This window comes from Arvicola amphibius, chromosome 11 (genome assembly GCF_903992535.2).
Source record: "Arvicola amphibius chromosome 11, mArvAmp1.2, whole genome shotgun sequence".
NCBI classification, from domain to species: domain Eukaryota; kingdom Metazoa; phylum Chordata; class Mammalia; order Rodentia; family Cricetidae; genus Arvicola; species Arvicola amphibius.
The window spans coordinates 8,039,387-8,060,693 of record NC_052057.2 but is presented as its reverse complement, the minus strand read 5'-3'; the positions used below and the strand labels follow the sequence as shown (position 1 = coordinate 8,060,693).

The 21,307-nt window shown below is 34.3% G+C and overlaps 1 protein-coding gene across 3 annotated transcripts in view; it reads left to right on the top strand.

The window, feature by feature from the left end:
* Positions 1 to 21,307, top strand: part of Fstl5 (follistatin like 5) — a 393,360-nt gene that overhangs the window by 303,591 nt on the left and 68,462 nt on the right. For 2 of the 3 annotated variants that reach the window (XM_038348043.1, XM_038348042.1), the window contains exons 10-11: positions 16,944 to 16,970; positions 20,323 to 20,441. In XM_038348043.1, coding sequence (XP_038203971.1) covers positions 16,944 to 16,970; positions 20,323 to 20,441 — 146 coding nt within the window. The remainder of the gene's footprint in view (positions 1 to 16,943; positions 16,971 to 20,322; positions 20,442 to 21,307) is intronic. The other variant, XM_038348044.1, reaches the window with a different exon arrangement.

Below are 21,307 nucleotides of genomic sequence, written 5' to 3'. Positions count from 1 at the left end.
CCCTACATATTGTCACGATTACCTTATAGTTAACTGTCCAGCATTGTGAGGCTGTTAAGAGAATAATTCATGAAAAGCATGAGATGGGCAATGACTCACAACTGCCCTTCTACCTCAGTCTTTTGAGGTACCGAGCCTGGTTTTTGTATCAAACCTCACTGCAAGGTTTTTTCAGTGACAAATCAGAATCGCCAAGGAGGACCCCTGACTGATAACCTGAGGCTATGTTGAGCTGAGAGTGTGGTGACTCAGATTCAGTGGCTGAGTCCTAGAGGGCTGCATGAGGGCTGTAGCTGGAAAGAGGGGGTGTTGTGAGGCACATGTGTGGGTTTAGACAAGGGACATGGACTATTTATAAGAGAACATCTTGCATTTGGCAAACACTTTCGAAATCTCTGCTCCCAGTAGTGCTCAGCTAGCAAAGACTCACCTTCAGGGTTAAAGTACATGATGAGCAATCTGTCTGCCATAGGGAGTGTTTAAACTGCTGGCTACATAAAACCAAGCAAGCATTACATCACATCTGGCCAGAATTTTGGTAAGAATTGGGGTTAATGCAGCTAATTGAACTTGTTAGAACATCAGATGTAAATGTATTGTAAGAGCATATTGTGGTTTAAATATAATAAATATATATGACAATATATACATTATATATTATATCATTTTACACTGTCAGCTGGTTATAGTTGGAGATATTAGATTATTACACTAATCTTTATAAAAGTTAATTACATCAAAAGTGACTTTCTATGATAACATGAGTTAACATTATTGTTTAAAGTTTATTATTATGAAGCATAATTTAAAATTCCTGAAGAGAACACTTATTTTTAGAAATAAAATTAGTTTTAAATGTAGATGATCAATCATCTTAGTATCATTCACCAAATGGTTTCCTTTTCTGAATTCATTTGTAATACTAACCATGTCATAGTATTTCTGAAGCTGTTAGGGGCCTGCTCTATATCTGTATTCTCTTGTCATTGGCCCTACATACACACATTAGCTACAATCCATTGCTATGAAATAGTTCTTCCACCATGTTCCCAGTGCTGCTCTCCATAGAATGTCTTGACTATCATTATATTAGGAATTCCTTTTAGAAAGTTAATGTTTTTTCATACTATAATCCCAATGGTGGGATGCCTTGCCCAGCCTTGATACAAAGGAGAGGAGCTTGGCCCTCCCTCAACTTGATATTTCATGATTTCTTGACTCCCAGAGGAGGCCTTACCACTTCTGTATGGAGAAAGAATGGATGGTGGGGTAGAAGGGAGGTGGGGGAGGGAATGGGAGAGAGAGGAAAGAGAAGGGAGGGGAAGCTGATTGGTAGGTAAAATAAATAATTTTTTTTTTAAAAAAAGAATGTTCTAAATGTGTAGGCAGAGGTTGCTTGTTTATTTCCTGGCCACCCAGACTTGAAATAATCACACAGAATTATATTATTATAATAAATACATATAACATACATACATATATATGTGTATGCATATATTAAAACACTGCTTAACCTATTAACCTGGCCTTCTTATTAACTAACTCTTACATCTTAAATTAACCCATTCCTATTAATTTGTATTTTACCACGAGGTTGCGGTTTACTGGTAAGGTTCTGGCATCTGTCTTCTTTAGCAGCTACGTGGCATCTCCTTGATTCTGCCTTCTTTTCTCCCTTTATTCTTTTCTGCACTGCAATGGGCGCAAAGCAGATCCTTTATTCACCAATGGTGATAAAACATCTTCACAGCATACAGAGGGGAATCCCACATCGTAAATTCTACAGTGAGATTACTTGCATGAAAAAGTCATTTGAACATATGATGTTAAAATTCATAAATGACTATGCAAAATTTCAATAGCTGTCATTTAAGTTACAACATTTAAATATATAAAGCATTAATTGTTTGTATTAAATATATACAAACATTTGAATATATAAAAATATATTTTAAATATATAAAAATGCAGTCATTTTGTTCAGAAAACCTTAAGAATATTATTGAAGATTTATTTTCTTTATAATATTTATATACGTATGAATTTTTTTCTATACATGGATTATATCCATGAATATGGGGGCAAATGCTCACAGTAATCTGAGCCTGAGTTGGAACCTCTGAAGGTGGAGGTACAAAATACTGGTTGCAGGTTGCCCAAAATGGCTCCTGGGAAACTGAACTTGTATTCTGTCTGAGAACAGTAAGCTCTGAATAACTTACTGAATATCAGTAACACTACCTCTGAATCCTCTCTTCAACTCTGCAAAACCTCTTAAAATCTTACGATGTATGTGCCTATTTTATAAGAGGAAGAGAGTATTAGTTTGGCTTAAAGCCTGGCGTTATCTGAATATGTCAATGCAAACATGGAGTCAGAGCAGGTTCTGGTATTACAAGCAAGCCAGTGTAAGAAAGGAGAAATACGTAAAAGGGAGGTTGTATGGATTCAATGAAATCTTGTAAATGTCTGCATGAAAATGATATAATCATGTGAAATTAAATTTAGAATTAATCAAACAATAATTAGGATAGGAAGAACAGTCCTCAGCTTATTTCTTATTTCTTTATGATCCACAAATGTAAAGACTAGTAAGGTGTTTGCAATCCCATTTCAGTGGGTGCTTCCAGCTTGGTGCTCAGCGCCTCAGTCAGCTACCAGAATAGAAACAAGCATGTGCAGGCAAATGAAGTAAGCTAATAAAGAACAGCTACTTCTCACTAAGTATTTTGTACAGTGTTCAATAGAAGTGTTATACTAATAATATTAAAGCACAATGAAAAATGAGCATTTCAGTTGGAAGATTTCTAAAACTGCACATTTTATACTTGTTATGAATGTTTCCCCATTATAGGTATACTATGAAGGAAATGGTCCATAAGCTTTTTTTATTATACTGTAGAATTTTGTTCTCATAAGTTAAAATGTTTATGCTATATAGTTTGCAGACCATTCTCACATCCTTGAGGTAAATTGTAGAATAAGTCTTTTAATCTTCTGACCAGTGCATGCTGAAATTATTGGCCTCATCATTCAGTGTCTGAAGCCTATAAATGTAAAAAATAATACTGTTTCCAGTTATATTAATTGAAACTATTTCTAATATGCAGTAATAGTACTTGGTCATGCAGTATGGTAGTATAGGATCTGATTGTCATTAAATTGTTAGGTTTCTAGCAATTGTGGACAATTGGAAATCACTATTGCTCATGACAAATAAAATAAAATGTGTCCTTTCGGGGAGGGGGAGTCTTGACAGTGAGACCAGGACTTATCCTTTGTACATGAACTGGCTATTTGGTGCCCATTTTCTATGGTGGGATATGTTGCTCAGCCTTGATACAGTGAAGAGGGGCTTGGTCCTGCCTCACCTTGGTATACTAGACTTTGTTGACTTCCCAAAGGAGGCCTTATCCACTCTGAGAAGTACATGAGGGTGGGATGGGGGAGGTAAGGAAGATATGAGAAGGGGAGAGAGAGGGAGAACTGGTGCTAGTATGTGAAATTGAAAAAATTTAAAAAGTCATGATGCTACTAAAATAATAGATAAAACATGTATTTTATTTGATTTACTCAAGATTATATTAATCTGTTGTACATTTGAGGTCTACTATACTTTCTAACGCTATATTGTACAAAGCAAATTATTACTTAATTAGCTATTTTATTTCTGTAAATTTAGGTATGCTAACCAAATTAACTTTTACATGGTTGCCTTGTTAAATATCCCTCATCAAACTTTGATCATGAAATGCAGTATCAGCAAGTTCAACAGAACTGCCATATATGGGCTGTTTATGCATGCTTCGGCATTGCCAGGGACTAAAAAAATTGTTACATATACAAATCTCTGTGTAAACTTTGCAAAAAAGCAGAATATAAATAATAGTAATAACAAGAAGCTCTGGTTTGTTTATTTTACTCTACCTAAACATCCATCAAAAAGAAATTAGTTAAATAAATGTGTAGAGCTTTACAGTGGGACACACTGTGATTTTTAAAATAAATTATGCAAGTCTGCATGCATTTATATTTAGAGATATGCAGAAAAAGTATATTATAATATTTCTAAAATTATTTTTAAAATTCTCAAAAGATATTATACAACAAAATTGACATAAACTTATTCTTAGAAAATATCATAAATAAATTTTGTATTTATTTGTATTTTAAAATTATTAAAAATTTTCTAATGACAACCATAAAATTAATTTATTTTTCTTGTTTAGATATTTTTAATGTGTTAAATTTTATTGATGGTGCTGAGAGAATGGTTGTATTCCCTTTAGGATTCTGTAACTTCAAAACCTGCATTAAGCTTACTGAACTCTTATCAAATTATTATAATTTTAATTATAAATATACAATAATTATAATTATGTGCTTAATTTTTAAGAAGTACAATCACAATTTTTCATAATTCCCTAAAGTTTATCTGAAAAAAATTGGTGAGATACAATGTAAATCTACAAAGAATAAATAAAACACGTGTGTCTTTGCAATAAGCAGATAGGGGGAGAGGTTGAAATGAGAAACTTCCTCAGAGTTCTGAAAAGCCACCCTAAGGCACGCATTTTTATTAATCGTGTGTAGAGAGCCCAGACTGCACATCTGTGTCTTTGGCGTATGAGTTTTTACACAGTGATTGTGTTGAGTAGAAATCGCTCTGTGAGTGTGCACAAACCATGGATCATCCACCAGCACCTCTGATTCCAATACGAATGGAGTGTGGTAACTGTCCCAGGCAGGATGATTCCTCTGCACCCTTACTGTACAACTGCACAAATGTTTCCATACATGTAGTACGCGTGAAATGTTGAATACTAACCTTCTGGAAGGACATCTAAGTCATGCATGAATTATGTTCCCAGTGGATTAGCTCTTCTCCACCTTGACCACTGTCTCTCTGAGGAGTGTGTTTTCCCTCATTCCTATCATTTTGAACTGTGAATAGGTGAAATATTTGGATTCCCATCTCTAACATGTTCTAATTAAAATCCAAGTATTTTCTAGATACAATTTGAGTACGTAAAACTGATATTATACATTAGAAAAAATATACATTAGAAAATTATACATTCTAAATTTAATAATATAATCAAGTAAAGAATATAATCTATGTATATGCATAGGTGCCTAGTACAAATAGTTACATATTATGATTGTATTTTTTATGGGTATAGCACAATTAATAAAAATCCAGAGACAGATATCGGGGTTCAACTTGAAGAACAGAAAAGCAAGACAGCCAGTCACTGCTTCTTTCCTCTACCTCACACCAAAATAACAATTCTGCCTCCACAAATCCTCAGAATGAGACTCAGCTGAGACCTCTCGCCTCTCATCTTATATTCCTCACTAATGCTCGGACTAAAGGTGTGCACCATTACCGCCTGGCCTCGATGGCTAACTAGTGCGGCTACTGGGATTGATTAAAGGTGTGTGCCACCACTGCCTTGCCTGTGTAGCTGACCCAGTATGGCTGTTTTACTCTCTGATATTTAGGCAAGCTTTATTTATTAAAATATGAACAAAATATCACTATATGTGTGCATGCTGTTTAGAGCAAGGGCGTACTGTATTTCCTTACCCATTCATCTGTTTAATAAATTGACGCCACCTCTTGGCAGTTGTGAACAGTGCCACAATAGATAAAGCAGATATCTCTTCTCCGTATGGATTTCAAGTCTTTTGTGTGGGAGTGATGGACTATATGACCTTTCTATTTTTAGGTTTTTTTTGAGAAACATCTGCTTGTTTCCCTTAAGATATATACTAATTTACTTTCCCATCTATAGTATATGTGTCCCTTGTATACCATGCCCTCTTAAACCTCTTTTATGCTCTATCTTTTTAATAAAAACATTCTAAGAAGTATGAAGTAGTTTTGTGATTTTAATTTGCATCTGTATGATAACTACTGATATTCAGCTGATTTCCATATACCTATTGACTACTTGAAATTTTTGATTAATTTTTTTTCACTATTGCCATCAAACTTAAACATATGGACATTTATGTTTGCAAAAAAATGCAGTAACATTTCTTCCTCTCTGGCCTGTGAGGCCACCATGTCAGTAGCTCACATAAACCTACTGTCATCTGCAGGCCAGAAAAGATGGGGGAAAAAAGTGCAATTTTGGAAGTAACATGGCAGACCCAGAGTACAAAAACAAAAATAGGCAGAAGGTGCTAGCTTTTTTTTCTGAGCCTTGGCACTAGTTTTGTTCATCATCTCAATAGGAAGTCTTTCAAGAACAGAAGCTCCCAAGCATGATGCGGTTCTGCCTTTCTCTCTTGTAGCATTCCGCTTTCAATTCAGTCCATCCTGAAGTCCTAACTAGCTGATCTAGAATGTCAAAGAAATCCCACCCTAAGCTGGGCAGTGGCAGGCAGCACATGAGATCGAGGCCAGTCTAGTCTACAGAGTGAGTTTCAGGATAGCCAGGGCTATACAGAGAAACCCTCTCCAAAAAAGAAAAAAAAAGAAAAGAAAAGGGAGAGAGAGAGAGAGAGAAAGAAAGAAGAAACCCCACCCTAGTTTACTTTCTTCTCAACTGTCTACCTCCCTTTGAACCTATAAGCAACAAACAACAAAACAGAACAGCACTGAATCTGAAGAGGACTTCAGCTGAGACCTTCTATATAAAATATTTGTCCTAGAAGACACTGGCTAAAACCTGGAGACCTAGAGACAACAGATGATGAAAACAAGCCCAACTAGAAGTATTCCAGGTCCCCAGTGAGCTCTTGCTGCTCTGCATCTGTAGATTTAAAGTAATCCTCATCCACAGTATGCTAAACGTGCTCCTCCTTGCCGAGAAAATCCGCTGCTTGCTTGGTTGAGGCTGCAGGTATGGAGCTGGTTCCTGACGTTCTGAAAGTTCAATCCTTCTGGTCTTGGGCAAGCCTTGATTAAATAGTATCATGGTGTAATTTCAGTGTTATTTTCTATAATAAAGAGTAGAATGCCAGGGGAAACCTTGTGGATTTATTAACAATATGTTTTCTCATTTGTTATTTGTGTTTTTGTCTTTGGGATAGGGTTGATGTCCAGACTAGCCTCCGCTTCCTATATTCATGTGATCCTCTTCTCTGTGTGCTACTATGTATGGAAAACTGAGGGATATAGTAACCCAAGTAATGCATGGGAAAGTATTTTGCTAAATAAATGCATACCCAATACACATAGTTTTAGAATACATTTTAGAGTGAGGAAGACTGATTTTCCGATGAATTTTATTCACATTGTCATTCCCCTTATTATAAAGAAACCTTGCTTTAAAGACCAAAGGTAGTGCCACTTGCCTTCTACAAGTACGACAAAGGTTGAAAGCAAAACGAAATCTCAGTGGCCATGGAAAGTAGGAGTAAGTTCAGCCTGTCAACCTTTGGGTTATGTTCTGATTTTTTTGTGTGTGTGATTTTATTGCTCCCATTGGATTTCCTTTTCAACTTTTCATTAGAAACAAATTGATTGAATTTACATAAACTCTTTACAATATCAATAATTTCATTGACGTAAAGCTTATGGGAGGTGGAGGAGTAACATTGCAGCTTAGTTTATAGTACAACCTGATCTCAAACTCAAGATTCTTCTGCTTCTGCCTGTAAAATGTAAATTGTATAAAGTATTAAATTTCTTTATCAGTTGGCAGCTGAAAATAGACACTCACAAATTTTAGATTCTCATTAAGAACTTTCATTTTAAAGAGAATAAAATATCTACAGAGAACAATACATTTGTTTATTCGTGGCTTTACCTGTTAGCAACAAATATGTTGCTGACATTTATTCCATACTTAATATGGAATCATTTAATGGAAATCATTTTCCTACATTCAAAATTCTCAAATTTTGTTCAGTTTGTGTATAGCATGATATATTATAATCACATATACCAAGTATAATAAGTCATTGAAACAGAAAACAGTTGTAATAGGTTTGAACTATGCCCCCATTGGGTTAAAGACCTAAGAGAAAATTCAAGCTAGGGGAGAATAACAAAGTCCATTCTGCATTAGGTAACCTTTGGGATCACACGGTAATATGATCACAAAATAGTAATTACCTGTAATTTGCAAGACTTGGTTAAAGTAGACTAATGGTTGGGATTGTTAAACAGTATGACTCTAATAGTTCACAATAAGAAAAGTGGAATGCTGTCTTCTGCAAAAGTGATCCATTTTTCTACATTTTTAATATTAAGATCTTTTCTAAGATTAACCAAAATAAGAAAGGTTTCATTCATGTTGTTTGAATTTATTTTTAATACATAACAAGTTCTTGTGTATTTCTTTTTATCATCTAAGTAGGAGTTAGCCAGATTTCAGTCTTCATCATAGGAAGATATTTTCCTTTGATCGTGAGGGGAAATCTATATATTAGAAACTCATTACACCTCTTTGATGGACTATAATAATGTGGGTTATATTCTGTCAATCTTCTTGAGATTGTTTGGCATAATGTAATCTTCAAAAATATATTTGCTTTATTAGATTACTCAGGCTTCTAAGAAGAAAATCAGTATTTTTACAAGACTACTTCTTCATAATATATAAGTATATACAAATAATCAGGGTCTAAATTTTTGTCTTCAGGCTTCATTGTGGACTTGAAGTTACCCCCCTCCACCCACCCCACACACACACAGACACACACATACAGACACACACACACACACACACACACACACACACATCATAAAGAGCCTGCTGTGTCAAAGCCTAAGACATAATTTGCCTTCCAGGTGCCTATGTGACTTGAACAAAAAAAAACGTAAAGGGGTACTTTTGACTTCAAAACTCTACTTGTAAAAACTGTGTAATCCTAAAGAAAAGTGACTGGCCAGCACATCCACTGACTTTCAGACCATTGCATTAATTCCAATTGTTTGCTTCCTCCATTGGATCTTGAATATGTTATTTTATATTTTTAGATTTAACTGTGATGGAGGTTAACAGCATTGAAGACATTTGCTAACACAAGTATCTAGGGGATCTGGTGATCTGACACCCTTGGCTGTCTCTAGCATATGCAAGAGTTCAGGTGTCTCATATAGTTGCAATTATCATTACTGCTCTGCACTGAATAATGGATAAAAACCACTACCTGAATAAAATTGTCAACAATACATTTGGATATGATATTCTTAAAGAAAAAGGGGATTTTACTTATTTTATACTTAATATCAAAATATTTTAAAGTATAGCATTTTTATAAATTACTTGATCAAATTTTAGAAAGTGCAGCAACTGTTTAACATTTTACTTTAAATCTTAGATATTTTATTTCTGCTCAAAGTATCTAAGTTTTTTGTGGTTTATATTTATACAACAAATTCTTCCTCAAGTATGAAATATTCTTCATGAGCATAAGATTTATAATTTTATTAAAATAAGGTCATTTCCTTCTGGTAGTGTAAGTGTGAAAAATATACTATTTTAGAAAGTAAGTACACACATGTAAGGGCAAGTGTTTTTACATCTTATCCATCAGGCTTGGGAATGTTTTATTTTTAGTCTGTGTGTTTTCAGGAGACTGCACTGAAAACTTTCACAGGAGGCATCAACGCTCTTTTTCTCCAACTTCTCTCCGCACAGCTGATTGACTGATTATATTTACTCTGATGGCTTCTCCTCTGCCAAGCATCTATAGCATGCTTCCCTTCTAGCCTGTCCCCATAATGGCATCTGCCACAGTGTCATGGCTGCCATTGCTGGTTCTGATCTGTCTCTGATTTTGAGAATACATGGAGCAGCTGGCATTGTTCTCTTATTAGTTCTCTTATTGGCTATTGTTTCCTCTGGTCGTTTTACAACACTCACTTTCTAGTGAAACAATTAGACATATTGGTCTTACTTAGCAGTAGCATTAATATTTCAAGCAGGAAAAACAAGAGATAATAATATAAGCCACAGCCTCTAAGTTGTTATCAAATTTGAGGGACAAAAGTGTCCTCTTTTTATTCAATCTTAGATATCAACGATCCTATGCTTAGAATGTCACCTCTAAAATCCATGTGAAATTTTATTATGAATGTATGTAAATTAAGCTTCATCTGGCCTTGGCCACCTTGTGTTAAAATTTCCATGACTGACCTTGACTTGGGCCAGTTTTTCCTGTACAGTTTTCACACAGATTTTATATAGGCAAATACAATATAGGGGTTTGTGGAGCTTACATTGGATGCTGCTCTCTCTGATCTCACCTGGAAAATAAATATATTCTGAATGAGTTGCAGCCCATATGTCCCTGACATTCTATATACTAATGGCCCAAAAGTAAAAGGTCTACCCTGTTTGGTTCTAATGACAAAACTCAGAGTTCATGCATGTTTTCAAGACTTCTCCCACTGAGCTGCATTTCCAAACATTCCCCTTATCTTCAGATTTTAATGTAGGCACCAGGGATCCAAACTCCAGTCCTTAGACTTTCTGAACAAGGCCTTATCCACCTCGTCATCACCCCAGACCCCGTGTCTTCAGATTTTAGAGACAGATAATATTGAGTAGGTAAGGCTTGCCTTGGATGTCTCTAAAGTTTCCCTTCCTCTGCCTCCTCAGTCCCAGGATGCATCTGTGAACCATCTAAAAAAATCTAGATGATTTTATTTAAATAGTTCTATGTGTTATAAATGAAACTTACAGCTTTGTACATTTTAGACATCCTCTGCTCCAGAGCCCATCCATGACTATTGCAAAAATCATATTGTTGCCTCCAGTTTCTTGATATTTAGGTCAAAAGCCAGAGGATTTGTCTTTAATGATGTTTCTGTGGAATGTTTTTTTTTTGTTTAAAAGCATATATGAACATATATGCAAATGTGTTGTACTTACAGGTATCCACATACATATACTCATGTATTGTGTATATTCTAAGCTCTGTTCTAAACACTTTTAAAATTTTGTCTTATTTGATGCTCATAAAGCCAATGGTAACTCTTCGTCTCTTCACAATCTTACAATACATTTTCTTCAGATACATGTTAGGATGAAGTTCATCAAGGTTACTTCAGAATCAGTGTTATTATAAGACACTTTTTTCCCATATGAGCACAGGTCACTCAGTGTGACGCCAAATGTATTTTAGTTATTATCTTGTGTCTGTTAATGATGCAGAAGCTATATTTCTAACCTACTTCAGAGATTATCTTGTTCATGTTTTGTTGACCTTGTACCCATACATCTGTCCTGTTTTCTAACTGTAATATTAAGACAATTTTACTAAAGTACAAATTGTGTTTGCTGGAATGATTGAACATCACTATTTAATTTATATGTTTTGAAATCACAATATATAACTTCCCCCAGGAATATCTAACAATCTGTATTTATCTTGATAAATGATTTTTAAGAATGCCCATTTCTTTTAAATAATGGATATTGTTTTTACACTGTTTATATATCTATATTAAAATTATATTTTTGTATCACTATGTCAATAATAAATAGTGTTAGAAAGAATGGTCTTTTATATTGGCAGTGGTGGCATCCACATTAAAGCCATACAATTCATTAAGTGACTGCAGGTCAGAACCTGCCCAGTCATACCAATGAAACACAGTATAATTTTTTCTAAACAAATAAGTTAGACATTTTTGGAAACAACCATAGTATAACCTCTGTATCTTGTGATGCTATTGATCACGTGGTTTTTTACTAGTTTTACAAAACAACAGCTCTCTCCTCATTTGGGATTTAATCACATGCACTTAGTTGCCCATAGTAGACTTTCTCTGCTTGTTTAAATTATTACTTTACTTATTTTAAAATTTTCATGAACTCTAAGCTGACATTATGCAGTGATCAGTGATGGACTTCTCTTCAGTATCTGAAAACCTATATTGGACAGTCAGGGACTTAAACCCACTCATGGATGCCACTCTTGGAATGCATAGACTCTTCTTTTCCAGGGTTTAGGTTATATTTCCCTGCTCCACCTGCTGTACAACCTTAAGGTGTTTGTTTTTTTTCTAGTCTTCGTTTCCCAGCATGGTTCCGTAATGCCTATTATAATACCCCCAAGCCAATAATTGGATTATCTTATCTCATCAATTTAAACCTGGGGCTATCATTTCCTGGCTACTTTATGATCATCTCCCTCTAAAGACACTCTACTCTGTGGCCTTGTCTGCTAGTAGAAAACACAGGTTGAAACTCTAGAAACTGGGGAATTGCCCTCACTCAAGGTAAAGAGAGAATTAGTTTATTTTAAATGGGCCTTTGCAGCGGGCACGTGGCAGACAGTGAACTTGACAGAGTTAATATAGTTTCTAGCCTAAACATAGCATTTAAAAACAGCCCATGTTATTTCCCATATGTGCATTCAAAGAAAGCTCTTGTCCTATATTGTTAACCATACAGATTTTTAGATACATTGAATTTTTATCTTAAGACTGTCTTATTACATTTGCTTGGTAATGTAAATGTTAAGTCATTTTCTTAAATCTAAAAGGAAAGCAGACAATAAGACATTTAGCTTAAATGTTATGTTCAAAAAAAAGCACTTTATCAAAAAAATGTCTCGCAGTGGTAAAAAAAAAATGTAAGCTTTCAGAGAAGGAGAAAGGCAAGGAACAGACATGCTGAGGTGAAACCCAAATAGCTTACATAGGCATAGACAAGGGAAACAGCTGTTCGGCACAAAATTATGTTGTTAACTGCCTTACTAATGCTGCTTTTAAAATCTCCCAATTCTGCCAATTCACTTCCTCATACAGAATATAGATATGGGAGCCATCACTGTAAGGGGAATGACAGGCTCTAATATATAAAGTAAGCAAATCAGTAAAAGAATTAATAATAAAACATGAATACCAATATCTGGTTTCTGTATTATTGATCTACATTTTCAATAGAATGTGTTTATCATCATCTAAAACAAACTTATATTCAAGTTATTTTGTAACTAAATATTGAACTGTGAGATCCATAATTTGAAAAGCTTAATGTCTAATGGATTTTAGAACTGATAACTTTTATGTTATATTTCAGAACAATTTAAGTCATAAGGTTATGTGAAAATTTTATTTAATCTAATCTCTTATTTATAGATAGTCTATCTATAGATAATATAATAAGACTATATTAAAATGAAACAAACAAATCACTCTCCAAAAATATGCTAGGGGAAGAGCTCTGGTAGGAGATTCAGGGAGACATAACACTGGGTGTGAGCATTGGCATGAAATGAAGTTCATCGTAATAGTTCATGCACTGTGAAGTGGTGGCTCTGCTGCTCCATCGATCCCCACATCAGGCAGAAGACAACCATGTCAAACTCCAGTTCTTAAGGTTCTGATGCCCCATATTGGCCTTCATATATATGTGCATTTACATGGCATACACACACACAAGTAAAAACATTTAAAATATTTGAATGTGTTTATCCATGTGTTATGCACACACATATATGGCTAGATAAAGCCATTCTAGAACTTAAGTATCTGATAAATTTATAGATAAATAAATAAACAAATAATGCCATAATTAATAGAATAATTAGAATTATAATTCATAATTAGAATTAATGAGGTGGGCATGTAAGTATGACATTTGTTTATACGATTGGCAAACATGTTATCAGATCACTAATTTTCAAGTTTATTCATGTGCTTTAATTTATGTTTAAGTATTCAATAAGTTTTGTTCATACTTACTTGTGCAAAGTCAAACAGCAAATCACCTACCTGAAGCAACTCAATGAGGAATTCTACAAGCAGTTACTGTTGCTGCTCAGACATACAGGAAGTCCCTTGGCAGAGAAAGTTCCCCAGAGAAGAGTATATGAATTGATTATGCAATATTAAATGGGCATCTGTGACTTGTCATACATGAGATAAAATTATATCAATGAGCAGCTTATTAATTATTAGCAATATATTCATATACATCTACAGGAATGCAACAACAATTAATGGAAAGGAGAGGACATAAATCTGAAAGAGAGAAAGAACAAGTGTATGGAAGGGATTGAAAGGAGAACAATTTAACAGAAGGTAAAATGATACAATTATAAGCTAAAATCAAAATCAAAAGAAGCTAAAATTCCCCAAAACACTTGGAGGAACTAGCTAAATAAAACACAGATGCCCTAGCATACATAGATGTACCTTACATATGTAGTGCACATATATTGATGACTAACAGAGTTTAGTGTAGCTCAATCATTTCCTTTAATCTATGCAATAAATTTAGTTTGATAAATGGGAAAAAAATCAAAATACATTTTAAATGGTAGCAATCCATATCTGAAACTTACTAAAATGGACTATCTAAAGACCAGTTTATATATGCTAATTTAAATGAATAAGCATGCTGCAAATTTTCATTTTTATTTTATATAGTCATGAATGGAACATAAACATCATTTTTGACTTACGTATATTTCATACAAATGTTGACAAAAGGCATTGGAAAGATATGACAGGGAGCATTCTTAATTATTTGGCCAGAGTAATTATAGTCAAGGCTTTTGTTTTTATACACATTGTGGTAGGGTACTAATAGGTTGGTCCGCCAACTTTAGTTGGTCAGCACTTTCAATCCCTGCTTTGTACATTTGAAAATTATGTAATAATATCAGAATGTTTGCTATCTATATCATATTTACTGTCCCAGTCTTGAAAACAAGTATACATTTAATCAACACAGTATTTGGTATGCTCACATTTTGTATAACAGGAAATCATGAATATGTTACAGATTTCAGGCATGAAATCTTATAAAGTGTCTTCTAGTCCTTCTAGAAGAAGAATATGAATTTGTATCTTCCTACACAACTACCCTGATTGACTAACTTTATATGTATTTTTATTGAATGTTTGTGACTTAATATAACTCCCATTTCTTATAGACTTTCTTACCTAAACAATGTGGCTTACACTTGTAATACCAGCATGCAAATATCCAAGGGAGGCAGACAGCAGAGAATTTTTGGCCAGCCTGGGCTACCTGATCGGTTTCAGGACAATCAGGACTACCCTGTGAGACAATGGTTCAATAAAATAAACAAACAAAATAAAATGTGTAGTTTTGGCTCAATACATATGTTGATTTGATTTGAGAAACCCTAGAGAATAATTATATATGTAAACAATTTCTGTCACTTAGTTTTTCTTTTAATTTATATTGTTTTTTGGCAAAAATATAAAATCTGTTAATTTTGAATTTTAAAAAGGAAAATGGCATTTCCATTACTTCTGTTCTAATATTTTAAATGTCTTTTGGTTTAGTCTCTTTTTGTATTTAATGAACCTATTCTTCACAAATATGTGGTGTGTTCTGAAATCAGCAAAATAGTTTTATTTTATTGAGCTATACATTTTTCTCTGCTCCCCTCACTTCCCCTACTTTCCCCTTCCACCCTCTCCCATGGTCCCCATGCTACCAGTACATTCAGGAGATCTTGTATTTTTCTACTTGTCATGTAGATTAGATCCATATATGTCTCTCTTAGGGTCTTCATTGTTGTCTAGTTTCTCTAGGATTGTGGTTTATAGGCCTGTTTTATTTGCTTTATGTTTAAAAACCACTTATGAGTGAGTACATATGATAATTGCCAGAACCTGGAAACAATCTAAATGCTTCTCGACCGAAGAAGGATAAGGAAAATGTGGTACATTTACACAATGGAGTGATACACAGTAGAAAAAAATAATGACATCTTGAAGTTTGTAGACAAATGGATGGAGCTAGAAAACATCAAATCGAGTGAGGTAACCCAGACCCAGAAAATATTTTACATATATTACCATTGTGTCTTGTAGTGGTATTTCATTTGTATTTTAATAAATAATAAAGCTTACTTGAGGATCAGAAAAGTAAAACAGCCACACCGACCAGCCTTACAGACCAGGAAGCAATGACATACACCTTTAATCCCAGTAGCCACACTAGTTTGCTATAGAAACCAGGCAGTAGTGGTGCACACCCTATATCCCAGAACTAGAGTGGATTATAAAATGAGAGGAGACAGCTCTCAGTCTCGGTCTCACTCCGAGATTCCTGGAGGCAGGATTGCCATTTCAGACTGAGGTCAAGGTAAGAGCCAGTGACTGGCTCCTTAGCTTTTCTGACCTTCAGGTTGAACCACAGTTTGTCTCTGAGTTTTTATTAATCGCGCTACAGTGTCTGGTTTGAAACAATGAATGAACATACTGCATAAAAAATTGCAGGTTATAATCAGGATCCCTTATTTTTTAGAGTGTTGCTTCATTGCAGGGAGTTCACATTGTGGGAAAATATTGTATATTGTAAAAACAGGAAAAATTACAACTTTTTTATTAGTGACTTTAAAATGTCAACTAATTCAACAGTTTTAACTACCAGTGTTTGCTTTAAATGTGTATCTCATAAAGCTAACTTAACTATTCTCGATTAAGGATATAAAAGTATTCTTAGTCTGCTACAAAATCTTTGTTCCAAAAACTAGATTGTTTCAAAAATATGTACCTGCTCACACCGTCACCATTTGCTGAGTTGTTGGGAGCAGTGAGACCCCAGATCTTGAATTTCTTGTAATCCCCTGATCTGAGTGCCTACAGCTGCTCTGAGCACGAGACCTTCAGGAGTTCCTGATGACAGGAGAGTGGTTTCTTGTGGGTTTGGCTGGGACGTGGCTATCTCTATATAAACTGCCCCTGAACACAATAAAGGGGGCATTCTTGGGGAATTCAAGGATGACCCGTGTTGCTGTCTCTTTGTCTATGTGTGTCTGTGTATTTTAACCTCCAGCCCCTTGCCCGAATATCGGTAACTGGGTAAAAGCGCATCGAACAGACACAGGGGCGCGGTGCGCGGCACTGAGTTGCAAAAGTCTTTCAAATACATAGACACTTACTTTTCTAGATTTTGCTCTTTACAGTGATTATTCATTTTACTGATCAACTAACTTTTCTTGACTTGTTTTTCTCTTCTCTTTCTTTTTTTGGCATGCTGCAGTAGCTAACATATTATGGAGAGAAGAAGGTACTAAATTAAGTTATATTTCATATTGTTGTGACTTCTTTGCTTAACTTTTACTGTATTTGCAGACCATCATTTATTTCAATATTTGGCTTGTTTTCACTTTGACTCAAAGTTTAATTTGATTATACTACAATTTTCTATTATATACCTGGCGTATTAAAATATTTATCACCTAAATGGGACAACCAAATAGATTAGTGGATAAAGGCACTTGAAACCAAACCTAAAGACCTGATTTAATCCTGGAACACATGGGGTGAAAGAAGAGAACCAAGTTCAATAGATTGTCTTCTTGCCTCCTTTGGCACACTGTGCCATACACACACACACACACACACACACACACACACACACACCTAAAGCAAATATAAAATATAGGTACTCTTATTTAAATACAGGTCACTTTGATTCATTAATAATAGAATCTCTCATTATAATATCTTTAAATTGTTTTAAAAGTTTAAAGCAGGTCAAGACAGTAAAAGCAATTGTAATTACCATGCTCGCATGGTAACCTTGGTTCAGTCAGTATAAGAATTATTATACAACTATCTTATGAAGTGGTTATATTTTGTATAAAAATGAGTTACTAAGTTGAAGCTTAAATGAAACAGTTTCATTACAGAACACATGCCTGCCACTTTGTACTAACCTTCATATTTATTCCTAAAATAAGTGTAGCTGTTACTAATACTCAGAGGGGCTGCCCTTGGCTTTTAAAACAGTAGTCAGCATTGAATAAATGTTATATAATATAACTCAGGAATCCAATTTTGGCTGTCTTCTTCACTATTCAAAATGACTGAGGAAAATGCCCTTCTCACTTCTGCTGCCAATGAGGAGGCAATTTGGTTTTCTCCCTTAGTCTCTTCAAACCTCCTTCATGATCTTCTTTTCTGACTTTTATTGAAGCAGTTCTGCTGTGGCCACATCCCCTTTCTATTCAACTTGAATAGTTCACCTTCAATTGCACAAAGCTCAGTTAGACTAGAACCTGCATCTACTTGACTTTTAGTGTTTAAACCGTATTTCTTCTTGAGAACAAATAAATATTTCTCTGAGCACTGAAATACTTGTTTCAATTTATCATTGTGATGGATAGTACACCTGCTCCTGAGCAAGAGATCAGGGACCACAGACTTGGCTCTAGTAGTTGAATGTAGGAAAATTAAATGAACTATTTTATCCCTTAGCTGCTCACGGCACATCATAAGTAAGACATTTTTTCCTGTAACTCTTGGGATTGAACCCTAGCCTTTGTATATAGCAAGTGCCACTCTAATAAACATAATAAAGTCTTTATTTTCAAGTATTACTATAATTGTTCTCAGTGTCCAAAGACAGATTTAGCAACAAAATCATGATACAAATAATGGTAACATTTAACAACAGAAAAGAAAATATTCTATTCAAGGAGAGAAAAGCCCATATTAATTTTTAACTTAAAGGAGATTTTGTTTATAACATGTAAATGTATACTGAGAATCTTGAATATATGTATATGTATAAATATAACATGCAAATATATTTATAGTCACTGGAAAATGGAAGTATAGTGTTAATTAAGGAAATGCTTCAAAACTATTTAAACCCAAAGATACAACTGTGATTAAAAAATCATTATAGAATTTTAAGTTGTTACATTGTTTCTGACTGTGTTATATATACTAAGGTCATTTGACAGTTTAATCCAGAAAAAAGATCACTACAAGATCCTTTCCTCTATTAGCTTAAATATGCACCCAATATCCAGAAATGACTCAAATCATATTGAAGCAAAATTCACCATGTATGTACTGTTCATAATTAACAGCAGAGATAACAGGGTACAAAATCACTCTATCACTGCCATGCCCCCATGGATTAAATACAAGTTCACGATGCAATCATATGTCCTTCACTGCATTAGTATTGAATTAAATGTTCAGTACAGATTAGAAATAATTGCTACTTATAGGAGGGCATGTAATTATTTTTGTGCCTTCTATACACTGTATTTAAAGAAAACAGAATTCAAAGAATCTAAGATAATCATGAACTAATTTCCAGATTAACAGCTAGATTAACAATTGATTTGGGAATGACATAATACAGGTGTTTGTCTCCACCAACACATGAGAAATGAAAGAGAAAAAAAAAGACTGTTAGAACTAGCAAGGCAGAAGCTTTCACTGAACTCCAGGGTGTTTGTAATGTGATGTAGCATTGAATATGCATTATCATGCAGTCTAATTGAAAACTGTAGGACTAATTATTCTTTATTCTGAGAACCATAACCACTCTGCTTTGATGGCAGTATGGATTGTCTACAAATATTATTTCTAATATGTATGCACATTATTAGCACTTGGAAAAACACTGATTATGTAGAAGTTAACTTGTTTGAGTTACCCATGAAGGCAGGGATACCTTTGCTCTGGAGCAAATACTTAGCATGAAAAATTCCCTAGCTTCAGCCTTAGTAGTCAAAATACTCCAGAGGTTTCTACACGGTACAGACAACACAGTGTGACTTGTTTATGTTTGATTGTAAGTTACAACAGCAATATGCAGGAACTAAAATATTCAATTGATAGTTATTAATATATAGCATATATTAGTGTTTACATGTAGGCTTGACTAATACAAATAAGAAGTAGCAGTCTTTTTAAGCCTTATAGATATAGTCTTTTTAAGGCTTGAATATAAAATTTGTATTCTGTTATGCACAGGTATACATATAGCTTAAAGCTGACAACCAATGGTTCTTTCTTATGAAACTTCTTGCAAAAGATAAGACTTGCATGTAAGTCTTGTCATTTCTGGTACTGTTTAGGAATATCTTCTCTTAATGTGCTATTCTCTGGAACTATAGTAACCAGATCATTGCTGAAATAATCTACAGTTATTTCAATACATATGAGTTATTACATAATGTAAATTCATGTGCTATAAGATGAAGTATAAAACACTATGCATAAAAACCATAAAATCCAAATTAATCCTTGAATATATTTTCCTCTCATAGAGGAAAACAGAGAGATACTTTTCAAAATGTCTAAAATTTATGACTTTATATTTAGTAGCACCCAATTTATAAGATTAAATACGACTTAAGTCCTATAGATAAGTATTGACATAAATAAGGAAATTTATTTTATTCCCCGTGGATGTGAAGCCTGAGAGTGGATCTAGAAGACTGGCAGGAAGGCCAGGACAATGCCTGTGTGTTTCTCCTGTAGGGAGGTAGTGGGCTTTATCAACATCAGGGAACCTCTTCAGTGCAGCAGGGCCAGGAACACAATAGGTGCTCAGTTATGTTGAAAGGCTTCTGATGATTCTATTTGACTTTGAAATGTGTTTTATCCTTAAGGTCTGGGCATTGGGAACATGTTCTATGTGTTTTATGAAGATGGAATCAAGGTGATCCAGCCCACGGAATGTGAGTTTCAGAGACACATCAAGCCCAGCGAAAAGCTCCTTGGATTTCAGGCAAGTCTCCGAAGAGTTCCTTTGCTGTCTTAAAAGAACTTCTGTAAATAAAATTATAGTTTGGAAAGACAATTAGAGTATGTAGCTATGTAAAGTTTGTTAGGGGAGGAAATTCTAAATTTGTGATGCTGTCCATGATTTCATGAAAGTTTTAAAAGGAAAATAGTATCTTATTTTACAATTTAAATACTTGTTTGTGTTATAAGGAATTTGATAGAGATAAATTTTCAACTGTGAACACAACATTCAATAACTTTCGCAGGCTATTTAATTAGAACTCTTCCATCTTTTTAGGGTATCATTTTTCTTTTACCAAAGTAAAGGGTAATAGAATAATTTTTAGAATGTATGTATTTTGGATATTTAACATTAAACTTATTTTACCTATCTTCTCCCACACAAATTCAGGCTTATACTAAACACTCAAACTGTGATTACTTAAAATATGATCATACTTTTGATAAAATTCTTTCCTAATTCTCATATTTAAAGTTGACAAGGCCATAGCATGTGACTTCTTTAGATCGTGGTTGAGAACTTGATGTTCTATCTTCATCCAGCCCATCAGAGACAAGCAGTCCTGTTGTATATTGATATATGAAGACAGCGATTCACAGCTGAAAGCAAAGCCCACAGATGAAAAGCAAACATATACAACAATAAAATGAGGAACACATAATATTGCATTGAATTAAATAATTATTCATTACATGAATTGTTTTTCTATATTTAAAGATAGAAAATATTGTTATTCCACTGTGTGTACATATTGTGATATTCTGCAACTTCAAGTTTCCAATTGTTAAAGTAAGTTCATGGGAAGAGGGTACAGAATTAGAAAATATGACAATGTTTCATTAGGGAAA